The sequence below is a fragment of the Nothobranchius furzeri genome, chromosome 2 (assembly GCF_043380555.1).
Source record: "Nothobranchius furzeri strain GRZ-AD chromosome 2, NfurGRZ-RIMD1, whole genome shotgun sequence".
Classification (NCBI taxonomy): Eukaryota; Metazoa; Chordata; class Actinopteri; order Cyprinodontiformes; family Nothobranchiidae; genus Nothobranchius; species Nothobranchius furzeri.
Genome location: NC_091742.1, coordinates 59,250,075 through 59,273,844, shown reverse-complemented (window position 1 = coordinate 59,273,844; position 23,770 = coordinate 59,250,075). Strand labels below are relative to the sequence as shown.

Below are 23,770 nucleotides of genomic sequence, written 5' to 3'. Positions count from 1 at the left end.
GGACATGAGATCCACTGAAAAGATTCCCCTAAAATACCATAATGCAAAAAGTAAAAGCATGCAACATTCCCTGTCTAACTGAATATGAAGGCCATGGTTATCTAATTCAGACTAAGTCTTGTTCAAAAGGAAACCATGCAAGAAGTTGACTGATCGGTGTCCAAAGTGAAGTACTGCCTGTACTTACTGGCAGTGTGCACCGATATTTGATTATCTCCTTCAGTATGCATTTCCAGTAAATCACGTGACTTTAGGGCAGATGGGAGGGGCTTTCCACTAAACTTTGCTTCATACTTAGGCTCCAAAACTTGTGCAGGGCTCTGGTTTAACCAGAAAAACTAGAAATAAGTCATTAAAAAAAGTATTGTACAGTTACATTTGTTTACACATAAACTCTTTGCATGTAAGTAATCATATAGACATGTCAAGCAATACCATACAAAAATAGGCTAATTATTTAAAAAATAATAACATATAGAAAATGTGATGATGTATAAAATGAACGAATGTTACTGCTTTACAATATCATTACCTTAATTTTAATGGAATTGTATATTTTTAATTATTTTAAACAAACAAACAAACAAACAAACAAACAAACAAACAAACAAACAGGCCAGGCAGCTTTATTTATAAAGCACATTTTATACACAAAATGTGCTGTTCAAGTGCAAAAGAACAGCAAAAAATAAGACAGTCATCGGAGATAACAACAGATTTAAATAAAAATAAATAAAATAAATGAGTTTAACTCAAACATAATTGTGATTTTTCCTGTTTTGGACAGCCTTTAAATCAATATACATTATAAAGTAAGATGCTTAATGTTAATTTTGTAGTATTTATGTTTAATAGAATGCTTAGACATGTTCAGCACTCAATATAATTTATTTCCTTACACAAATGATGTGTTTCACGTTTACACGAGATATATTAGACTTATTTTCATAGGAAAAAAAAAAGAATGAACGAACATCCAGTTTTTTTTTAATGTTTTTTGCAATATCACAAGATCAAAACTCAAGTCTCTATTTACTGGTTAGCATTGAATGCATCACAGCAATGGGCGTGGTAAAACTGAAAGAGAAAGAAAAACTAACTCACTAGTCACTCACGGAAGACAGTGGGTTTCAGCTGAAGGTAGGAACTCAGACACGTTTTATTCTGACCAGCACCTGTTTTAAAATAATGATTATTATCTTTTATAGAAACATTAACAGAATTCACATGTGGACGAAATCAAAATGGATCATTATGGTAGGAGATGTTTTTACTTGGTTAATTGTGAACAGAAATAATAAAAATGTGATTTATTACATGTATCATTGATTAAATTCATAAGGCTGCAGATATAAGGGCTTGATGGAGCAAGGATCAACATGTCACCTGAACAGCGTTCTCCAGGTGTTGTTTATGACCAAAGAGTTCAGAGAGGCCGTGGAAAGGTTGGTTGTGGGATTAAAACTCAGTTTAATGTTTAAATGAACAGAGATTATAATCTGATTCTGTGCCACTCATGTTAGATAATGTTTAACTTTTCAGGAACAACAGTGATGATGAATCTCTTGATTTCCATCTCAAGAATCTTTTTACGGACTTGAAGCAACAAACAGGCGACACTAAACACATCACTGAGAAGCTGGGAATTACATCAGGTATACATAAGATTTCCTTCACGTTTACAAGTTATTTGTTTACAAGACGTCTGAATGATAGACTTAAAGCTGCTGTAACAAATCTACACAACAAACAAGGTTTTGAACATGAACACGAGCCGTTTCTCCATATGTGTACTTGTCTGAACTAGTGTACTCAAGTCCTTGTGAAACATCATCATCGATGTCCCAAGTACTGTTGCAATCCTAAGTACGTATCATGGCAAGCTTGCCCAAAGTTCCCGTATGTGCTCTTGCTCCGCCCATTGTATCGAGGATGCACTGATGCATCCTTCTGCAGACTTGGGACAGCAAAGTATCCCACGATGCATTGCATAACAAACCGTTATCCACCTTAAATCTGTAACTTGTGAACCTTTGCATGAAAAATGTGACCAACTTCTGATCCGCGTTCATTTACCTCGAGAAGATGCTATTTCTTCACACAAATCCACTTTTTGTGGGATTTTAGAGATGGAAAACATGAGAACACCAGCTGTCACGGCTCAAACCTCCTACTGCACTAAAGAGGTGGGGGGCAATCTTAAAATCTGGCCAAAGCTAACACACAGTGACATGTTAACTCTTTCTTATTCTTCTTCGGGCTCTTGAAGCGTACAGATGCTCTTTTCTCCTCTCCCTCCCCTGCTCCTCCCAAGGCTCTCTTGTCCTGTCTGCCTGTGCACTGCACTTCTCTGCATTTTTTTCTGGAAACTGGAAATTATTAAACATGGATCTGGTCAGTTGGTCTCTCAAAGCGATCGACAAAATCTTTTCAACGATGAGAACGGGAGAAGGGGCTCCCGTATGCCCCTCTGGAACAGAGCCAGCTGGCTGGGCATATAATGGACTCCTGGAAACAGTGGAACTCGATCTGCCTTTCTCAACTGTCTGTAGAGAATTCTGAAGATTTTTGGATATTCGTCGTTTTGGTGTCGGGATTCCTGCTGTTTGGGCTGGCATATTGGAAAATTAACGAGCTTTCGAGGAATATTGGCTCAGTCCCGGAGCTCAGAGATGGAATGCATCGGGCTGTAAACTCACAAACCCATATAATTGTCGAGATGAGTCGTAAGCTTGTAACTTTGGCTGAGATTCAGGCTCTGGCACAGAAGGTTAATTCGGTCAAGGAGAGAGTTGACGGATCAGCACACTCGTAACTCGTAACTCTCTCTACAGCTCTGACAGAACCCTGCCCTTCTCTCCCAATGATTGGACAGGAATTCGTGAAACGTGATTGGTAGCTAAGACTCGTGCTCTCATTGGTTCCAGCCAAGTTCCTCCCACTGACGCTAGAATCGAGACAAAAAGATCCGTAACTGTAGATTTGGTTGTACCTGTAGCATGGACGTCACTAGGATTGAGATATAGGGGGGGCTTAGCCCCAGGAGCTTGACCTCGAACATTTTTTGTCACACCCTGCAAAAACTTTGTCAATTAATTCATTATCTGAAGAAAATCTAACAAAACCTATTATTTTATCACTTTCCTTTCCTTTCCTTTCCTACTTTTTTGCATTTTCTCTCTTCTTTTTATAAAAAATAACACTTAATCAGTTAATTAGTGGGGTCTATGTTGAAGAAAGATTTTATGTAAGTCCATTAAAAATTAGATATGTTATATTTCCAAATAAAGCTATTCATTTCAGTCTACTGCACTTAACAGGGGGAAATGTTGTAGTCATTTATTTAATTTGTTTAATTACAACTTGTTTAATTATAAATGTTACTTAAATGTGACAATAAAGAACAAATAAATAATTGTCAAACTTTTATTCTGCCAAATGAGTGTGCAGTTGACAGTTTTAATATATGAATAACACTGCTATGATATGGAATAAAGGAGTATATAATTACAAATACAAAATACAAAATAACAGTATATATGAAAATATCCAGCAAGTAGTAGAACTTATAATACAGAAAGTCAACTATACAGATACAACTTGACATAAGGTTGCAGGTCACATGATAATTATAGTTTTTTTTTCTCAAGTTCTCTTACCTGTTCACTCCTAAATAGAAAACTGTTCAATTTTGCTTGGGAACTTTGTGCTTAGGTAAATGCTCATAACGATGCGCTCGCCCCTGTTTTCGCTGTAGATCACTGACCTTGACCATGCAGATCTCCTCCGCATCAACCACCTGGTCTCTCTCCTGTTCCTCACTCACTCTCTTAAAAAAATCTTCGTATATCCATCTAGCCAACACATTGAAAAACATTTTCAATTTCTAATGCCAAAAAAAATGCTACTAAGCCATTTAGTTTTCACTCACAATAACTGAAACAGCCATTGGTGGATAGATGGTACAGAATATGGACAACTGTTAGCCTAATATAGCCTATGTTTGGTTGCTCATGATGATGGCATTGTCCATAACGTCACATTAAGCTGCCAAAATTTATGTTAAAGTTAGTCGAGTACAATATCTCCTTTCTTTCCCATAGGCAAACATAGGAAATATTAAGCAATTGACAACCCACATGGAAAGAATTCATATAAACATATAGGTTTTAATATATTTTTTGATGTAGCTTTTGAATATATGTGACATTATAAAACTGGCTGTTTAATAATAATAATAATAATAATAATCCATTTTATTTCAAAGCGCCTTTCAGGACACCCAAGGTCACTTTACAGAAAACACGTAATAAAATACAATAAAACAATAATAAAACCCAAACAAGAAAAAACAAAGAGAGAAACAGTTCAATAAAATCAGAGGTTGTAGGCAGATTTAAACATGTGTGTTTTGAGTGTTGATTGGAAAAGGGTAAAACTGTCGATGTTCCTGATGTCTGGGGGAAGTGAGTTCCAGAGACGGGGAGCAGAGCGGCTGAAAGCTCTGCTCCCCATGGTAGCGAGACGGGCAGAAGGAACCGCAAGATGGATGGAAGAAGATGATCTGAGTGAACGGGATGGGGTGTGAATACTTATAAGGTCTGAGATATATGGAGGAGAGAGGTTGTGGATAGCTTTGAAGGTATGGAGGAGAATTTTGAAGATGGACCTGAATTTAACTGGGAGCCAGTGAAGCTGCTGGAGAACCGGGGTGATGTGGTGAAAGGAAGGGGTTCTGGTGATAATACGGGCTGCTGAATTCTGGACCATTTGCAGTTTATGAAGGAGTTTGTTGGGGAGACCATAAAGAGGTGAATTGCAATAGTCGATACGGGAGGTGACGAGGCTGTGGACGAGAATGGCGGCAGTGTGAGGGGTCAGTGAGGGACGGAGACGGTTAATGGAACGTAGATGGAAGTATGCCCTATGTTTACTATATTATAGATACATATATGTACCTATAGTATAATATATATATTATAGAAAAAATATATAATATAGAAAAATGGTCAATAATATACACATTCGGCCATATTCTGATTCAGGTTTTTAGTGTGGAGTGATTTTTGTGCCACCAACTGGAATGTGCAGTGATCAATCTGCAAGAGCACAACCTGCTCTGCAGTCATATGCGGCCCTCTCTCTGCATGCTCAACTCCGTCTCTGCCTGCACAAATCTCCCTGTTGTTGCTCAATTTGCAATTTACATAGCAATGTAGCCTCTCCGTCAGCCAATCAGACAGCTCTCCATTATGCAATCAAAGCATGTCCAGGAAATACTGCCAGGAAAATTGCACTTTTTTCAGATAAAGAGGACTTTATATAATTATATTTAATTAGGTTGATTAACCCTCCTCTTTTCCTGGGACATTTCCACTGTTCACTTCTTTTTACACATCAATGGATCATTTATGTCTAACCAAACAGAGAATAAACACTTTATATGTTGAAATTAAAAGTCCTCTTTAACTGAAAATAGTGCAATTTAACAGTTTTAGGAATGGGCAGTGTGTCTTTTCTGGAAGTCAAATATGGTCACTCTAATCATGACACATGAATTACAACAAAGTATCTTGCAGGCAGTGGATGATGACTGGTAGCTAACCATCAGCAGAAAGCAGTTCTATTAGCTGTTAAATGGGTGTTTTTCTGTAAAGCAGTATTTCCTGGACATGCTTTGATTGGATAAAACAGAGCTGTCTGTGATTGACTGTTGGAGAGGCTACTTGTTGAGGAGAGCAGGGAGAGATTTGCATCGCAGAGATAGAGTTGAGCCCACAGAGGGCTGCAGCTCCTGCACACAAGCGCAGAGCAGGTTCTGTTTGTGCAGACTCATTACTGTACGCTCAAGTTGGTGGCACTAAGTCACTCAATGAACTGGCTGGCTCGTTAATCACGTCACTTCAGGGGAGTTTTCCGACCATTTAACTATGGCGCGGCTTTTCATTATGGTTTGCGGCATGTAAACATGCTAGCGGAGTTAGCATTAGCATGTCGGTGCGGTAACATTTTCCTCTCTCGTCTGAACTATAACCTTGAAATATTAACGGTGTGCTGCTGTTGCCGTCTTACCCTAATGTGATGTTGAGTGACTTACAAGAGCGCTGAGCAGGGTTTGCTCATCGATATAAAGGTTTTGCTGTATAACCCCTGCCCCTGACTTGTCAACAAAGCTGCCGGGCTTAAGGGGAGGAAGTCCTTTCTTGATACTTCCTGTGTGTGACGGTGTAGTTCTATATTCATTAATTATTATTTCTGTTTCAGACTAAAAAAAAAACCTCATGTACCAACTACACGTGTTGTGATTGTGTTGAGCATGTAGATGTGAAGAAATAAAAAAAAGTTAACTGAAAAAATAAACCAAAATGATAGGGGGGCTTGTGATTATTTTAGGAGGGCTGAAGCCCCCCTAAAACGGACCTAACGACGTCAGCGACCTGTAGAATGAAATGTGTGTTTTGAGAGTTTTGATTTCAAACTTGTACCTTGATTTTTTCAATTTGGAAGTCTGCTAGTTACAAAATGAAAGTTTCATGTTTCTGAATGAATGTTTGATGTTACAAAATGAGTAGTAAATGTACAAAATAAAAGTTTGATTTTACAAAATAAAAAATACATGTACAAAATACAACGTTCCTGTTACAAAACAAGAAATACAAGTACAAATTGAGAATTACAAGTTAGAAAACTAAAGTTACAAGTTACGAATCCAAAGTTACATGTGATGAAACATGTTTGAAGTTACAAAACTTGGTACAAGTTACGCTGAATATTGTCCCAATCCTAGTTCCATACAAAACTACCAAAACAAAGTGGAGACTTACCTCTTACATCAGGAAGAATCCCTGTGTTTCGAGCGTTATCCGTTCTTTCATAATCCGTTTTTGAATTGTAATCGACTGTGCAGTGGCGTAGTGGTTAGAGCTGTTGCCTTGCAGCAAGAAGGTCCTGGGTTCGCTTCCCGGCCTGGGATCTTTCTGCATGGAGTTTGCATGTTCTCCCTGTGCATGTGTGGGTTCTCTCCGGGTACTCCGGCTTCCTCCCACAGTCCAAAAACATGACTGTTAGGTTAATTGGTCTGTCTAAATTGTCCTCAGGTGTGAGTGTGTGTTGACCGCCTGATTGCCCGTTGACCACTGGAGATAGGCACCAGCCCCCCCCCCCCCCCCCCCCCCCTTCCCCCCCGCGACCCTGCATGGACAAAGCGGGTTTGGAAAATGGATGGATGGATGAATTGTGATCGGCAGACGCTTTTCCGGTTCGTGCCTCACTTTTATTTTTTACTGGAACGGCCCAAAACGATCTCATGACGTGTGACGCATGCGGATGAAGATCGGCTTCAGAGCTGAGATGTATGTTCTCTCGGTGCGGGGGCTCGTTCCGATGCCCAAACAAACAAAAAAAATGCAAATGACGATTTTAGTTGTCATTGGCAGTGAATGAGTTAACTGCTTTCTAAACTCAGTTGCATCCAATGAAAAGGCAATAAACAATCTTAAATTAACAATTTTTTTAACTTTAAGCTAGAGCTTTAACATCTATCTCGGTGATTTCTCAGTTAGAAACTTGACCAGTGTCATATTTGGCACCACTCTGCAGCCCACTGCTAACCAAAAACTGCACTTGATAGTTTTGTGGAGAGGTAGGTGTTTTAGGGGATGCTCTTTAACAGCTGTACGGCTGTTAGCTGTAATGCTAGTGGTTAACATTTTCGGTTTGCTGGTCATCAATAAAAAGCACAAGAAGAATAAAATGAGATGTTTGCTTTTCCTGTTGGTACCATAGTAGGGCCTGGAAATAAAAGTGAAATTGTCGGCTTGTAAAAATTCGTAATTACTATGACTACAAATCAGACGTTGGTACGTCGCATAGATCACGTAACCACAAAATCTCCTCTCCTCTATCAGAGCTGCTACTTACCAAATGGACATATTCACACAAAACCTAAAATAACGTTTCCCCAGTTTGAAAATAAGCTTTTTCATGGTGTTAAAATGCTTCTTTAAAATTCACGGACATAATATGTGAAAACCATGGCACAAAACAAGCAGAATTTGAAAATTGCGTTTTTAGTCCCATTGACTCTTTCATTTTTTTTGTTTTTCCGGGGAACCATAGTCCGGAAGTAGATGGCCGTGACTTAGCGCATTTCTCAATGTCAAGGCGCCTGGCCTTGGAAAACATCGCCTTGCGAGGCCAGGCTCCTTGCTTACGAGGACACTGTCTTTCCTTGGTCAAAGAAAAAGGTTAAATGGAACAGACATGCATCACGTGACCGTGGCTTCTGCGGCGGTCACGTAACGTCACGTGACACGGGAGGTAATGTTATATTTTATACGTATAGGTTTCAATATAAATATATAACGAGACTTTGACTTTTTAAATTGTGTACATATTTGTAAAATTAAATATGTAAGCAAGTTACTACCTGCTAGCCATCGATGCTGCAACTACTAGGCAACTAACCAACCATAGATAACTAGCCTGGCCTGCCAGACTCGCCCTCTGTTTAGTTTTACACAGAGAAAGAGTCTGGTAACAAATATCGCCCCCAAGGGGTGGCCACCCCTTGAAAATTGCTGGCCCCCCAGCAAAAGCCAGTGTAAATGAATCATATTAATGTTCGCTCAAACCATATATTGATTGTATTTGTAAAACAAAATAAAAATAATACAATTAATGAGTGAATAAATAATCAGAATAAAAAATACATATGTTTCTGCTGCTCACCATTTATAAAAAGTTTTTATCTCCATTGATCTTTGTGAATACAGCAACAGGTGAATTAAACTAAAATATACATTTTAAAATAAAATTTGAAATAAATTTTTAAATAACTGAAATGTAGTTTTCTGAAAAATTTGCGTTTGTAAAATATAAGTTAAACGTTTTGGATATGTACTGTTTCTTAAAATAAAAACGAATAAAGGAGCAATGCAATACATAACCACAGGTTAAACTCTTCCAGAGTTACCACAAGAACCAATTTGGTGTGCCACCCCAAAAAATTTTTTGGCTCCGTCTGGCCACCCTTGTCAAAATTTTCTGGAGGCGACCCTGCTGGTAACTCACAGGCAGAGAAGCACTTGAGGGGTGGGACTAGGCAGCTCAAAAATAACCAATCAGAAAAAAGACGGAAATGCTGTAGTTTTTTAGCTGTAGTAAAAAAAAGGCGCAAACATATTTTATTTTATTTTTAGAAGAAATGCTTTTAGCACTTCTACTTGCTGTGGTTTTAAATACATTAAAGTCATTTAGAACTGAGGAAAGAGCCGCAGCGAACTCCGCCAGTGTCTTTGTTGTTTATGAGAAACTGAGCGTCGCTGTGTGTGACGTCCGCAACACTATAGTTTTTCAGCTGTAGTCAAAAATGGTGTCTGGCGACAGCGCAAACACCTTTTTTTAGAAGAAAGGCTTTTAGCGCTTCTACTTGTTGTGGTTTTAAAGACATTCAAGTCATTTATAACAGAGGAAAGAGCCGCAGTGAACTCCGCTTCAGTCGCCATGTTTATGACAAACTCGGCGTTATGGTGAGTGACGTACGCTACTCAGCGCTGATTGGTTCGGTTAGAATTCTCACGGGGTGGGGTTATTTGAATAGGAGAGTTTCCAGAGCCTTTCTCTGTGCAGAATTAAACAGAAGAGGAGTCTGGCAGGCCAGGCTAATTGATAACTGCTTTGGATGTAAAAAAAAAAAAACCTTTTAATATTTAAGCTGATAGCTACTATCAGTTGATTTAAATTAAAACTGGAAATTTGCCCCCAAAGTAGCTGCCGGCTTCTGATCCGCCATTCTTTAGAAAATACCGTGGTGTATTCTCGGAAATTTTTGACGAAGGCTAGGCTACAAGACACCTCCCGTGTATCCTTGCACAGCTAGCTAAACAGCTAACAAACGGAGAACAGACGCCTCGGTAGAACATGAGCATTGGAACACACCTTGGTGGTTCCTGATGACGTATCTCCTTGGCAACTGGGGCGGGGCAAGACATCCTTGGCATTGAGAAACACCCATAGGCTCCCTATACTGAACTCATTCACGACATCCTTCTTGCATCTCTTGCTGCTCTTCTTCAGCACTTGAACATCTCGGTATCAGAGTACAGCTTTCACAGGGGATATTCTCCAACAGTGAGCCTTAAAAAAATCAGCTTAAAAGGGAAAAAAGCAAAAAACAGATTTGAATTTTTTACATTTATTACTGAACAGGAACTTCAAAATGACTTGGGCTAACAATTTGGAATGAATAATTCAAACTTTGAACTGTAATGCATCTTCTTAAAAAAGTTTGAACCTTGTATCTTTTTTTTTTAGCAGTTTTTAAGACCATTTATTTTTGTAAACTTTCAGACGTTTTTATTTGATGTGGTAGACCTTGAAGCAGTTTTTCTCCAGCTGCAGGCAGAGTCCTGCACACCTCACACTGCCATGGGGTTCTTCTCTTGCACACCGTGCACTGCTATGCCAAAAACTTGTTTTAGCAAAAATAATTATTTATTTTAAAAAGATAAATAATGCTGGAATGAAGCTGAATCTTACAATTAGCAAATAGTTGAGGGTTGTTCAAATAAAAAAAGACAGAACAAACATTCATACCCTGGTTCACTGGAGACGTCCTTCTTCGTGGTCACTGTCTTCAGATATAAGCCTCTGGGACGCCTAATAGATCGTGTTGATTTTCTTTGAGGCATTTCCATAATTTCATGCTGGTATTTATGCTAATTAGCTTCCCCGTTCCGTTATCCGCTTTCACCGCGGCACTGTGCTCCGTTTCAGTCAGGCTGTAGGCTTCAGTAGGATTTCCCCTCGTAGCGATATTTTGCATAACTCTGATTGCTTCATGCTGTAGATCGTTGGAAAGCTGCTTTTATGTACTTTTAGGAACCGTTTGAATTTCTTGAATCTGATCAGCCATTCAAAAGTTATAAAACGGAGCATTTTGGATGGCAAACTTAGCACGTCTCTAAATCTGCGTTGTGATTCATTGCGGTCAAGACAGGGAATCCCGGTGAATACCGTAATGTATTGTATATGCACGAAAAGCCCCATTTTTAATCTTTTCAGCACTTTTAGAACTTTAATATCTTGAATGGTTCCGGAATTATGGTAATGAGAAGTGCACATGTCCAATCCCGTCTGCGGTGACAGGTTGGTAATTAGAATATTGTGGCATTAACAGAGGGGTGCCGACGGTTAGGGCTAGGGGGCCCCCAACACAAGGGGGCCCCAGGCGGCCGCCGACCTATGCCTAATGGTAAAACTGCCTCTGAGTGTAGGGGGTGCCGTCTTTAGGAGATAGCATTTTTCCAGAGCTCATTTGGGACGCTTCAGATGAAACTGAAACAACAAGGTACACAGTGTCACCTAAATTCATTAATAGACATGATCTGATTCTGTTTTGAGGGTCAGTACTAATGATCAATAATTGTACTGCTCTGATTTGCTGATTTATGATTTTTATATACCTGGAAATTATAAATCAGGATGTTTAAAGCTTCCAGACAGAAGATCTTTTATTGCTAGAATGAATTAGCAATGTGAGATCACAGATAAGAAATTACACAATATCTTGGAGATCTACGTTAATGTAAAATTGTAGTTTTCTTTGCCCCTAACAGAGCGTAAGCAGTGTGATGCTGCTGAGTGTTTGCAGAACATTCTAAGAAGCCTGACTGATTCAGTGGCCTCACAGGTGGAGATGTCATTGTAACCTTAATGAATTTGTCATTTAAAAAATGGAATATAATTCTAACATGTTTGAGATTGTTTTTCTTAAGCTATTTAAAGGTGTGATAATGCGCAAGAACAAATGCTCTAAATGTACGAAGGAGACCGGAACATCTGAGCAATTCTGGAGTCTTCCTCTTGAACTGGTGGATAGTTTCCAAGACTATAGTGTGGTAAGGAATCGTGTCTCACTTTGCAATAAGTAACCATTAAATGTCCATAGAGTTAATCTTCTTTAATTTTTATTTATTTGGGGCAATAAGGATTATGATGTCAAGCAAGTTAAAATATTGTTACTACCACTAATTTTAGTACTCGTCCTAAAATTATTTCTACTACTACTGCTACTACTACTACTACTACTAGTACTACTATTATGACCTCTACTACCACTACTACTACTAATACTACTACTACTAGTACTACTATTATGACTTCTACTACTACTACTGCTACTACTACTACTACTAGTACTACTATTATGACTTCTACTACTAATACTGCTACTACTAGTACTACTATTATGACTTCTACTACTACTACTAATACTACTACTAGTACTACTATTATGACTTCTACTACTACTACTGCTACTACTACTACTACTAGTACTACTATATGACTTCTACTACTACTACTAATACTACTAGTACTACTACTACTACTACTACTACTACAACTATTATGACTTCTACTACAACTATTATGACTTCTACTACTACTACTATTACTACTACTATTACTAATACTACTACTAGTACTACTATTATGACTTCTACTACCACTACTACTACTACCACTACTACAAATACTACTACTACTAGTATTACTATCATAAATTCTACTACTACTACTACTACTACAAATATTACTACTACTACTAGTACTACTATTATAACTTCTACTACTACCACTACTACTACTACTAATACTACTAGAATCAGAAGTAGCTCAGGAGGTAGAGTGGGTTGTCCACTAATCGGAGGGTCCCAGGAAAAATCCTGGCTTCTGGTAGAGAATGCTGCTGTCATGTCCTTGGGCAAGACACTTAACCAACCTTGCCTGCTGGTGGTGGTCGGAGAGACCGGTGGCGCCAGTGCTCAGCAGCCTTGCCTCTGTCAGTGTGCCCCAGGACAGCTGTGGCTACATTATAGCTCATCCCCACTAGTATGTGAATGTGTGTGTGACTGGGTGAATGACTGATTGTGTTGTGAAGCACCTTGTGGGGTTCTAGGACTCTATAAGGTGCAATATCAATTTCAAACCATTTACCATTTCACTACTGATACTTTTGATAATGTAGTATAATTAAAATGTTATAAAAATATCTTTTTTATCCATCCATCCATCCATCCATCCATTTTTGGCCGCTTATCTGGAGTTGGGTCTTGGGGGCAGCAGCCTAAGCAGGGAGACCGAGCCTTCCCTCTCCCCAGCCACTTGGGCCAGCTCCTTCAGGGGAATCCCAAGGTGTTCCCTGGCCAACAATGAGACTTAGTCCCTCCGCAGTGTGTCCTGGGTCATACTTTAGGTCTCCTTTTGGTTGGACGTGCCCGGAAAACCTCAACAGGGAGGCATCCAGGAGGCATCCTAACTAGGTACCTGAGCCACCTCAACTGACTCCTCTTGACGTGGAGGAGCAGCATCTCTACTCCGAGCCCCTCCTGGATGACCAACCTTCTCACCCTATCTCTAAGGGACCAGCCACCCTGCTGAGAAAACTATTTTCGGCCACTTGTAGGGCCCGCAATCTCGTTCTTTTGGTCACTACCCAAAGCTCGTGACCATAGGTGATGGTAGGAACGTACAGGGTTTCCCCCAGCGCTTTATAAGCCTGGTGGCCCGCCAGGCTTTGCTTGGGCACCCGCCAGGCTACGCGTCATGCCCCGCCCCCCTCCCTGACCCTAATGTGTCCGCTGACACGAACGGCGCAATGAAACTAGAGCCCTCCATCAGCTAATACTGGTGAGAAACATAAGCGGAACGTGTACCCCCCCCCCCCCCCCCCCCCCCGCCCCCGCTCTCATGGAGGAGCGTTAGGGGACGGAGCACGCGACCCCCCCCCCCCCCAGAGAAACTTAAACTCCTCCACTTGGGGCAGGACCTCATCCCTGACCCGGAGAAGGCATTCTACCCTTTTCCGATTCAAGACCATGGTCTCAGATTTAGAGGAGCTGATTGCCATCCCAGCTACTTCACACTCGGCTGCAAACTGCTCCAATGAGAGCCAGATATCACGTTCTGATGAAGCCAACAGGACCACATCATCTGCAAGAAGCAGAGACCTGGTCCTCAGACCACCAAAACGGATCTCCCAACACCTGGCTGCTCCTAGAAATCCTGTCCATAAAAGTTATGAATAGAATTGGTGACAAATTGGTGGAGTCCAACTCTCACTGAGAACAAGCTTGACTTACTGCCAGCAATGTGGACCAAGCTCTGACACCAGTCATACAGGGACCTAACAACCCGTATCAGAGGGCCTGGTACCCCATACTCCCGGAATACCCCACAAAGGGGACTCCGAGGGACGCGGTCAAATGCTTTATCCAAATTCACAAAACACATCTAGATTGGTTGGGCAAACTCTCACGTACCCCTAAAGGTATAGAGCTGGTCCAGTGCATTTTGATATGATAGTCTAGTTTGTGTTATATTTGTTAGTAAAGATGAGAGATGACTGATATAAATGTATTTTTGTTTTCAGGCCGATGGCATCATCAAGTATTTCAGCGAGTCTAATGTCAGTGGACAAGACCAATTGTTCTGTGTAGACTGCAACAGCAAGTCCGATTCTACTGATGTAAGTTCCACTGTTGGTGATTTATTTTGAATAAACTGGATTATTGATTTTGCAGGTTCTAGTACACTTTAGAATAATGAGTTGACAATAATCCAATTCTCTTAATTTACAAAAAGCCAAGATTCAAAGTAATTTCTGTCTACAAAATGCAGGTTTGCATATTATTTTACTGAATGCTTTAAAGGAGACATATTATGGCTTTTTTTCTCAAGTTATGGGGCTAACTGTGAAGGACCTAAAATGATAAATGTGATGTGTTATTGCTTATTGTTTGAACACTGTTGCTAACCACTTAAACATTCTCCCTCTCCTGATAATAACATTTAACTTTCTTTGACATTGAATGTGCTACTACTAGTTTACCCGTTTAATTATAGATACACTAGGATAAATACAATAAAGTTTATCTCTCACCAAATAGAATATTTACTAAGAAATCACAATGTAACCATAGAAACAGTACTTGGTATGTGTGTGTGTGTCTGAATTGAATTATTTAGTATTAATAATCCTATATTTCACCATGAATGACGTGTTTCTGTCTGCTATATATTGCTAGATACTAATATTGTTCCAACGCAGGATTACTTGTGTAAAAATTATGTGTTTTACAGTACAGACCAAAAGTTTGGACACACCTTCTCATTCAATGTGTTTTCTGTATCTTCACGACCATTTACATTGGGAGATTCTCACTGAAGGCATCATAACTATGAATGAACACATGTGGAGTTTTGCACTTAACCAAAAATTGTGAAATAACTGAAAACATGTTTTTTATTCTATTTTCTTCAAAATAGCCACTCTTAGCTCTGATTACTGCTTTCGACACTCTTGGTATTCTCTCGATGAGCTTCAAGAGGTAGTCCTTCAAGACTGTTGGAAAACCATTTCATAGTTCATTGATGCCTTCAGTGAGAATTTACCAACGTAAATGGTCATGAAAATAAAGAAAACACATTGAATTAGGTGTGTCCAAACTTTCCTTGTTAATTAATTAATTAATTACCAAATGAATGATTAATTAATTATAATTAATCAATTCAATCAATTAATCAACCAATCAATCAATCAATTAATTAATTAACAAGGAAAGTTTGGACACACAATGAATATTTATTTTCACCAAATTTTCCACTAACATCAACATCCCACTGAAAAAATGCAAACTTTTTAGAAAATTTCCCCCTGTTTTCTTTTCCTAATTTTAAAAACAAAAACAAAACCTAATCTTTTACAGTAGACATTTAGGGGAGAGAAAACAAAAATGACTGACTTTAATCACTAAAAAAAAGAAAGATTTAAACTTAATGTTCTGACTTTTTTTTCTCAGAAGTCTCAAAATAATAAAGGCTCTATTTAAATTATTTCAACTGTTCTTTCATGTTCTTCAAAATGGTTTGGCTTGTATGAAACGAGACAAACACCTTGTCTGTATTAGATTCTTATTTGGGTTGCTTTACCAACACCAGCACCAACCTATGATTACTGAGAAACCTGCTTTGTGACAGAGAAACTGAACCATCACAGACTCATTCTGAACACTTGAATGGCAGCTCTCGTGGTCTGCCTTTATCTGTTTTAATCTGCATGTTTTGTGTGTGTAAGCTTGGTCAGGCTGGAGGTTTGTGAGCGGCACGTGCTCCGAACCTACGTCAAAGCCCCGCCTCCTAGTTTGATTGTGAGGTGAAAAAAAAAGTATCTGTCTGTCATTTATACAAGATTCAAACATGAATTGGGAGACAGTCAAAAATGCCAGATGGTGTCTCAATTAGCAGGACCTGTGAAAAGTAATGGAAATTCGGGACTGTCCCACAAAGCAGGAACCTTGGTCACCCTAACGGCATCATATCAGCCCCCCTTGAAGGCACAAAGCTTTATCCACTATACAACCTCAATACGACAACTGAATTGCCTAAGACACACATATTTTACATGCATTGTATGGAAACGGGCGTGGGCAGAGCACTGGAGCTGTTTCCAAGGATGTTTCTCTCATTTGTTGCTTCATGGGGGCCCATGATGATGAACCCTATGTGAAATTTTGCTGCAAAGAAAAAAAAATCCTTCTGGAAAACTCCAAATCACAGCAGTTGGTTAGACTTTAAGAGCAATACTTGGAAGAACTACTGATCACTCTGGTATAACATCCAGCAACTGGTTGGGATGACAGAAAGGTGACCATCAAGTGCAAATTACATGTTGAAGTCTGGAGATGGACTGACTGTCCATTTTTAATTGGTCTGAGGAGTGAAAGTGTCCTTTTTACAACTCCAGAGAAGCCCTACATATGTGGATAAATGACTAAAACCATTATTGTTGATTGCCAGTGGCCATGACCAGCCAGATAAATTATGTTTATCGCATAATTCATTGTGCCTTCTTAACTTAGCTATAAGTATAACAAATATATAATGTTTGCAATTTGTTTTCCAAAGTTGACAGTTTACAGAAAAAAATAGTTTCACATGTATGTTTTAACTGCCTCAAATTAAATTCAAATGTTAACTACCATTTTTGTGTTTTAACTAGAAACTGGAAATACAGCACCATCCAGAAGTTCTGACACTAGAGCTGAAAAGATATAAATTCAACTACATTTTGAAGGAGGATGCCAAAATCACCTGCATGGTGCAAATTCCCATGTTCCTACAAATCCCATCAACTGGAGACCAGGTACTCATTTAATTTACTTATTTATATATGAAGCAGTTTCACACACAGCAGTGGCGACTGCAGGCTGAACATGAAAATAGTCTCCTACAATTATCTCCTGCATAGCTTCTGATAGAAAACAGATGGTGAAACTCTAGGGTTGGAAAATCCGGACAGATCTACATCACACTGTCACTTAACGCTCATGGACTCATGACGGGGAAGGCTGTTGTTGGTTTAGCGTCCAGGAAACAGCAGAGAACGTCTCAACTAATGGAAGCTAACCTTTAGCATTAGCAACTTCATCTCACAGCAGGACTTCTTCAGCCTTGTGTTATTTGTAGAAATAAAACATTGCAAAGCAGTTAGTGGTAGAGTCATGTTGCTGTTATCCAATCAGAAGAAAGATGCTCAAATATCAGGAAAGAAGACTCCAATTCCTGCTGTCTGAGGCTCAGCTGTGTTGTGGCTCATGCATATTTCCTGGAAGTGGTGCACCGGTGTATTTTGTCTCCAATGTAGTGTTACAACCCGATCTACGAGGAAGGGAGACAAAACAGAGGAGTGGGGGTTTAACAAACTGATTTATTTAACAAAACTAAGGAATTACTAAAGCAATTTAATGAACAGAAAATGGCTACTGAGGACTGTCCACCACACAGGAGAGCCTCCTGAAAGCTGAAAGCAGAAAACTAGCAGGCTTTGTAGGCACTGCAGCACCACACCCTGACCCCAGGTGCCTCCAAGGCTGCTTAATGAGCTGCCTGCAACTGAAGAAAAAAGTACACAATTAAACACATATAAGCACCTGAGACGGGGAAGGAGGGGGGTCCACAGTGGCCTCAAGGAAACAGCGGGGGATGCCTCAGCTAGTGGAAGCTAACTGTTAGCATTAGCTACTCCACCACACAGCAGAACCCCTTCAGGCTTCAATTATATGTGGATAAAACATCAATTTTGCAGAGCAAATTGAGTCAGTGGTAGAGTTCCATTGCTGTTAGCCAATCCGTGGCAAGAAGTCCAAATATGCAGAAATAAGACTCCAAATTCTGCTGTCTAAAACTACTTTCTCCTCTGGTTGAATTCTCAGTGCTATTCAAAATACGAGTAAAGCCAGCAGCTTGCTAATTAAAAGACAGAAAAAGAAAATAAGCAAAATTTTAATCTCTGCAAGATGGTAACCTGCATTCCACAGTCTTGGTGACAAAACAGAGTAGGCACAACCACCCCTAGTGTTAAGCTTTGACCTCGGGACCACTCTCTACTAAGCAGCAGAGCAAAGGAAACTTGCTGGAACATATTTCTGTAACTTAATAGGGAGAATAATTGATGCAGTACCTGTAAGAAACTTACAAACAAACTCAAATCCTAAAAGAGATCTGATGTTGCACATTACGCCAACAAAATGAAGACTAAACCTGGGAGATTTCTTCTAATTTCTTATTCCATTGATAAACCTGACTGAAGAGCTCAGCACCAATAGCAACCTTGAAATTGTGTTTTGAGGCGGCCAAGCATGCCGGGTGTTGAAATAATCCAGCCTAGATAGGATAAATGCATGAATCGCATTGTGAAGATGTGTTTTTGGCGGTGTGGAACAGATGAGGCCTGGTTTCTGTAGATATTCCGGACAGACTGACATTCACACAGACTGGTTTGTGAGCTTGAACATCTCCAGATATTTGCTCCCACAAGAGCACCAAATAATTAGAAAATTGACATACCGGTAATACGTTTAAAGACATACTTGTAAAAACGTGAACTATCATCCACTATTAACTGACATCTCCATCATTAATAATAAAAAAAATAAGCCAGCAAAAACAATGCAACACAGGTTGTACTTTGAAATATACTGGTTGCACCGTGCTGAAACGCGTCTCACTTCATGTCTGGCTCGTGTAATTTATTTAAATTCATGACAATCTGTATGTGACGTTCGGAGAAAATAGAGGCCACGCAGAAACTCTCCAGAGCTCCGCATTTGGATCTCCAACGCAGCCTAGCCTGTTTGCTCTTAAAGGAACTATAAGGAAGTTAGACAGCCAAAACATGTATAGAAATAATAAATTTCTTCTTCATACATTCTCCTGCAATGCCCTGGTCCTGTAGAATGAGCGCTGGCATTTTTACTGTGATTGCCTGTTTTTCTGTAAAATCACAGAAAAAGAGAGCTGCTCAGGTCGAGCAGGCTGCTTCATGCGCGTTCACACTCAGGCATCGCCCGTAGCATTTGCTATCCGTAGATTTAGCAGCAGAGAGAGAGTGCCAACTCAGCGACTTTGTCGCTGTTCCTAATGAAACTAGCTACATTTCTGAGGACCTTTAGCTACTTTCTGTAGAACTTTCTTCTAGATATTTCCTGCAAATTAGCAACAAAATAGCCATTTTTGCTCCGAAACGTTCGTTGGATTGACATTTGGATTGGAGTTTCTTTTTTACATTTGTGGTATATTTTTTTACAGTAAGACGCCCAAATTTTTATTTGAGACTCGCCGAACGGCATTCAATTCGCGGATAAAAAAGATGTGGGTTCAACTTTCAGTTTGGAACAATTTTTCAAGCAAGGGAAGGGAATGATCTGAGCATGCAGGAGGACTGACCCATCATAAACCTTTGTCGGCTGTGCTGAAGAGAAAGGTACACAACCAAATTATTTAATTAATTAGCTGCGTGTCCTCCTGTCCTCTGTCCTCCGGGCCACACACACACACACACACACACACACACACACACACACACACACACACACACACACACACACACACACACACACACGCGCACGCGCGCACACACGCACGCACGCACACACACACACACACACACACACACACACACACACACACACACACACACACGCGCGCACACACGCACGCACGCACGCATGCACACACACACACACACACACACACACACACACACACACGGGACTGTCTCAGCTGTTATTTTTGTTAAGGAGTGTGCACGTACAGCATGCAAACCTCATTCACAAGCTTACTTTTGAAGCTGCAGTTACGCGTTAGGCCTGAGTGGCGATCGCGAGCATAAAACCTTCAAATTTACTTACAGTCCCTTCAAAGTGATGATGTGTATTCTTCCTTTTGACAGGGGGCAGTACATACCTAAATATTTGCAAGCAAGCAGTACTTTTGTGTTCGAGTAATACCTTACAAGCATTAGGGTAAAAATCCCCGGGAGCACAATTTAACGAGTACTTCATCAGATTGTTCAACCTCCAGCAGAATGAAAAGCACATCAGACTCCCTTTCATTACTGGCAACAAACAAATAGGTAAATGTGGAAAGCAACGTTTATGAATGGAGAAAATTTTGTAACCAGTTGTTACAAATCAGTAAATGTGTTTTACCCTCACGGGCTCCCGCCCAGAGACTTAGATGCATTCTCATGTATTTTAGACCCGATTTTTAGGATTATATGTTTTGAAGCCACCAATATTTTTACCAACTGGGCATCATTTGATTCATTTTTAATAACTATTTGATATATATTTCAAGAGATTAATGGTAAAACCTACACAATAGCCACGTTTACATGCACACAACTGATTGAATTGAATGCCCAGTCAGAACAAAAACTCTGCATGCAAACATGTCAGTCGTAATGTTCTGATCCGATTCGACCCGATCGGAATGAAATTTCAAACCGATTGAGAGAGGTGTTTTTTTTCCGATCATCATTTCGATTGACGTGCATGTACACAGCCATTCGGATTGTTGGAGTAAAATAATACCCACTGCGCATGTATGCAACAGCCATCGAGCCTCCCTGCCTGCCTGATAGAAAAATGACGGCCTAATTAATGAGCGGCATCTTTTAAATAGGATGGCAAGCCGTCCCCGTTTCAGTACTATCTAATCCAGAACTTTTATTTTGTGGAAGTAAAATAAAAATCTGATTATTGCACAAATCACTCGACAAATGTGTTCAAGTCTGTACTGGAAACATGCAGATTCATTGAGGGGGTTTGCAGCACGGTCAGCTGTTTCTGCAGCAGGTGGGTGGAGACGTGCTCGTAAAGACAGGGTAACGTCAGTTAAACAGACCTGGTTTGAGTTTAAGGAGGCAGATGGTGAGTAGAAAAACATCCTCAGTTAAATATTCAGGGCGACTATCTGAGTAAAAGCACGTAAACACAGATGAGGTTTATGAACACATAATGAACATCTCCTGTTATTTAGTTTGAACCAAATGTTCTCAACAGTTTCAGCTGATTGTCACATTTTATTAATAATAAACCACAACTGAGTTTTTTCAGTAATAAAACATGAGTCTGGTGCATGTAAACGTAAATGGACTCAATGATTTATTTTATTTATGCAGAAGCAGCGAGGAAACCGAACCGCATCTGCTCTGCATTTGTTGTGAACGAGGCTTTCTGCTAATAATAGGAAGGGCAAATTCTTCTGAAATAGATACACAAACTGAATGAAACTGTTGAGCAAAAGCATCAGTGCTGACAGGCATTGAGTGCAACTTTGGCTATTCCCTAACAAAAACAGCCCAAAACTCAGTCGCTATTGGTGAGTTTGAAACTTTAGAAGGACCAGATTTTAATGCTGGAAAAGCAGGTACAGTAAAGAGTCAAATACAGTTGTAGAATGATCAGAACAATGTGTCAACAACATTCAAAGTTGTAATATGCAAACCTAATGTGAGCACGGAGTCAAAAGTGTGTCCATGCTCACGTGTTGGACCAGTGATCCACTGAAAAACTAAAAGAGTCTAATACACTAACAAAGCTTCTCACTAATGGCTTGTCAGGACAGCAAACATAAATATGAAGGTCCCCAACAAAATAAAACATGATTTTGGGACATAAATGGCTAGGAATTCTGTTAAGTCTTTTATAAAATCCACATTGAACTTTGGCAGATGATAACTCCAAGGAACGTAGGAGGACCCAGACTAAAAACAAAACCACCCAACGCCCGAAGGTCTCAGAACATTAAAAGACAGTCAATTGGCAGCATCTCCAATAATAATACCATTTCATTTAGATTGTCTGCCATTTTTAATCGAGTGTTAATTATTTTTATTACTATATTTTGTTTTGTTTACACCCATGTTTGTTGAAATTTCTTGTAACTTTGTGTGATGCTTGACCAGGTCTCCGTTGAAAAAGTAATTAATTTTTCATCCCAAACTTTCATTTACAGCATTTTATTGTTTTCTCATTATCAGAGTCAGAGATATGAGGTGTACGCATGTGTGGAGCTTTTTGGTGACAGAAAGAGAAATGGAATATACACTGTAAACATAAAATCCCAGGATGATGACAAATGGTACCACTTTAATGGCATCAGTGTCAGACCGGTATGTTTTTCATGTTATTGTTTGATAAACATGATTACTTTAACACAGAAAATGGTCTTGGTGGTAATACAAGTTACTTTTCTACACAGAGTTGGCCCCAGCCCTTCCAGAGGAGTGAAGAAGAAAAGTACATTTTCGTCTATTTTTATATTTTTCTGTTGTTTTTGGACAGAAATTGCGATTTCAAACAGCACGATCACGTGACCATCAAAGCGGCGGTTTTAGCAGTTTTGACTGATCCAGGATCAGTTGTGTAACTCTTTTTTACATCCGGGGTTTTCCCCGTGTGTTATGGCGGCGGCGTGTGTACCATCCAGAGCTGAGCTGCCCAGCTCCACAGCTGACAGAGCTGCATGTTCAGCTTATTTTCCGTTTTATGTTCCCTCACACAGCGCTGCTAGAGCCCATAATAATGGCACCGTAGGTGAGCCCGGGAGAGAGAGAGAGAGAGGGAGAGAGAGAAGAGAGAGAGAGAGAGAGAGAGAGAGAGAGAGAGAGAGAGAGAGAGAGAGAGAGAGAGAGAGAGAAGTTGAGAAGGGGAAAGAGAGACTCCTCCCACATCAGCAGGCTCAGGCTGATTTCTAAAGCTCGGTTTATGCTTCATCAGCCTGCCTTGTGGTGATGGGAATTACGGCTCTTTTTAGAGAGCTGGTTCTTTTGGCTCAGCTCACCAAAAAGAGCCGGCTCTTTCGGCTCCCAAGTGGCTTCTCAGATTCTCTGTTGCGTAGAGTACACTTGTAAACAAAATAATGGAAAATTATATGTAAAATGATTTACTAAAGTTAAAAAATGCAATATGTCTAATATTTATCATTTATATGGATTTAATAACTGAACACTTTAAGAAATCTCCACTTAATGACTGCTGGCGCTCATTTTCTCACCGTCTTTGTCGCACTCTCCTCTCTCTCGCCTTTTTCCTCCTCCTCATTCCCTCTCGTCTCCCTCCACCCGCATGTGCTCTGCTGTGTGTCTGAGTCTGATCCTCCCTCTTCCCTGCCCCTACTGCTCTGTGTGTGGACAGTCTGGACACACAGTTACACATGCTGACCAATCGCCTTTAGCTTTCACCAAAGCAAGAGGGGGGGGGGGGGGTGCTCCCAATGATGAGCCAGCTCCCATCGTTCACTTCAAAGAGCCGGCTCTTAGAGCCGGTTCGTTCGCGACCAACACATAACTACTGCCTTGGTAATGCAGGGAAAACTGTGCATTTTCTGTTATTTAATATATTAAAAAGCTGTTTCTACCTAC

At 40.0% G+C, this 23,770-nt stretch overlaps 1 protein-coding gene across 8 annotated transcripts in view; it reads left to right on the top strand.

The window, feature by feature from the left end:
• Window positions 1-1,071: 1,071 nt before the first annotated feature.
• LOC107377179 (uncharacterized) overlaps window positions 1,072-23,770 on the top strand; it is a 92,395-nt gene continuing 69,696 nt past the window's right edge. For 6 of the 8 annotated variants that reach the window (XM_070546896.1, XM_070546898.1, XM_070546891.1 and 3 more), the window contains exons 1-10: window positions 1,072-1,140; window positions 1,209-1,257; window positions 1,343-1,445; window positions 1,543-1,655; window positions 11,619-11,692; window positions 11,778-11,900; window positions 14,435-14,530; window positions 17,063-17,206; window positions 22,388-22,519; window positions 22,609-22,646. In XM_070546896.1, the coding sequence (XP_070402997.1) occupies window positions 1,245-1,257; window positions 1,343-1,445; window positions 1,543-1,655; window positions 11,619-11,692; window positions 11,778-11,900; window positions 14,435-14,530; window positions 17,063-17,206; window positions 22,388-22,519; window positions 22,609-22,646 (836 nt within the window). In that variant the 5' untranslated portion in view covers window positions 1,072-1,140; window positions 1,209-1,244. Of the gene's footprint in view, window positions 1,141-1,208; window positions 1,258-1,342; window positions 1,446-1,540; window positions 1,656-11,599; window positions 11,693-11,777; window positions 11,901-14,434; window positions 14,531-17,062; window positions 17,207-22,387; window positions 22,520-22,608; window positions 22,647-23,770 lie in introns of those variants that run through there. The other 2 variants (XM_070546899.1, XM_054747709.2) reach the window with 2 other exon arrangements.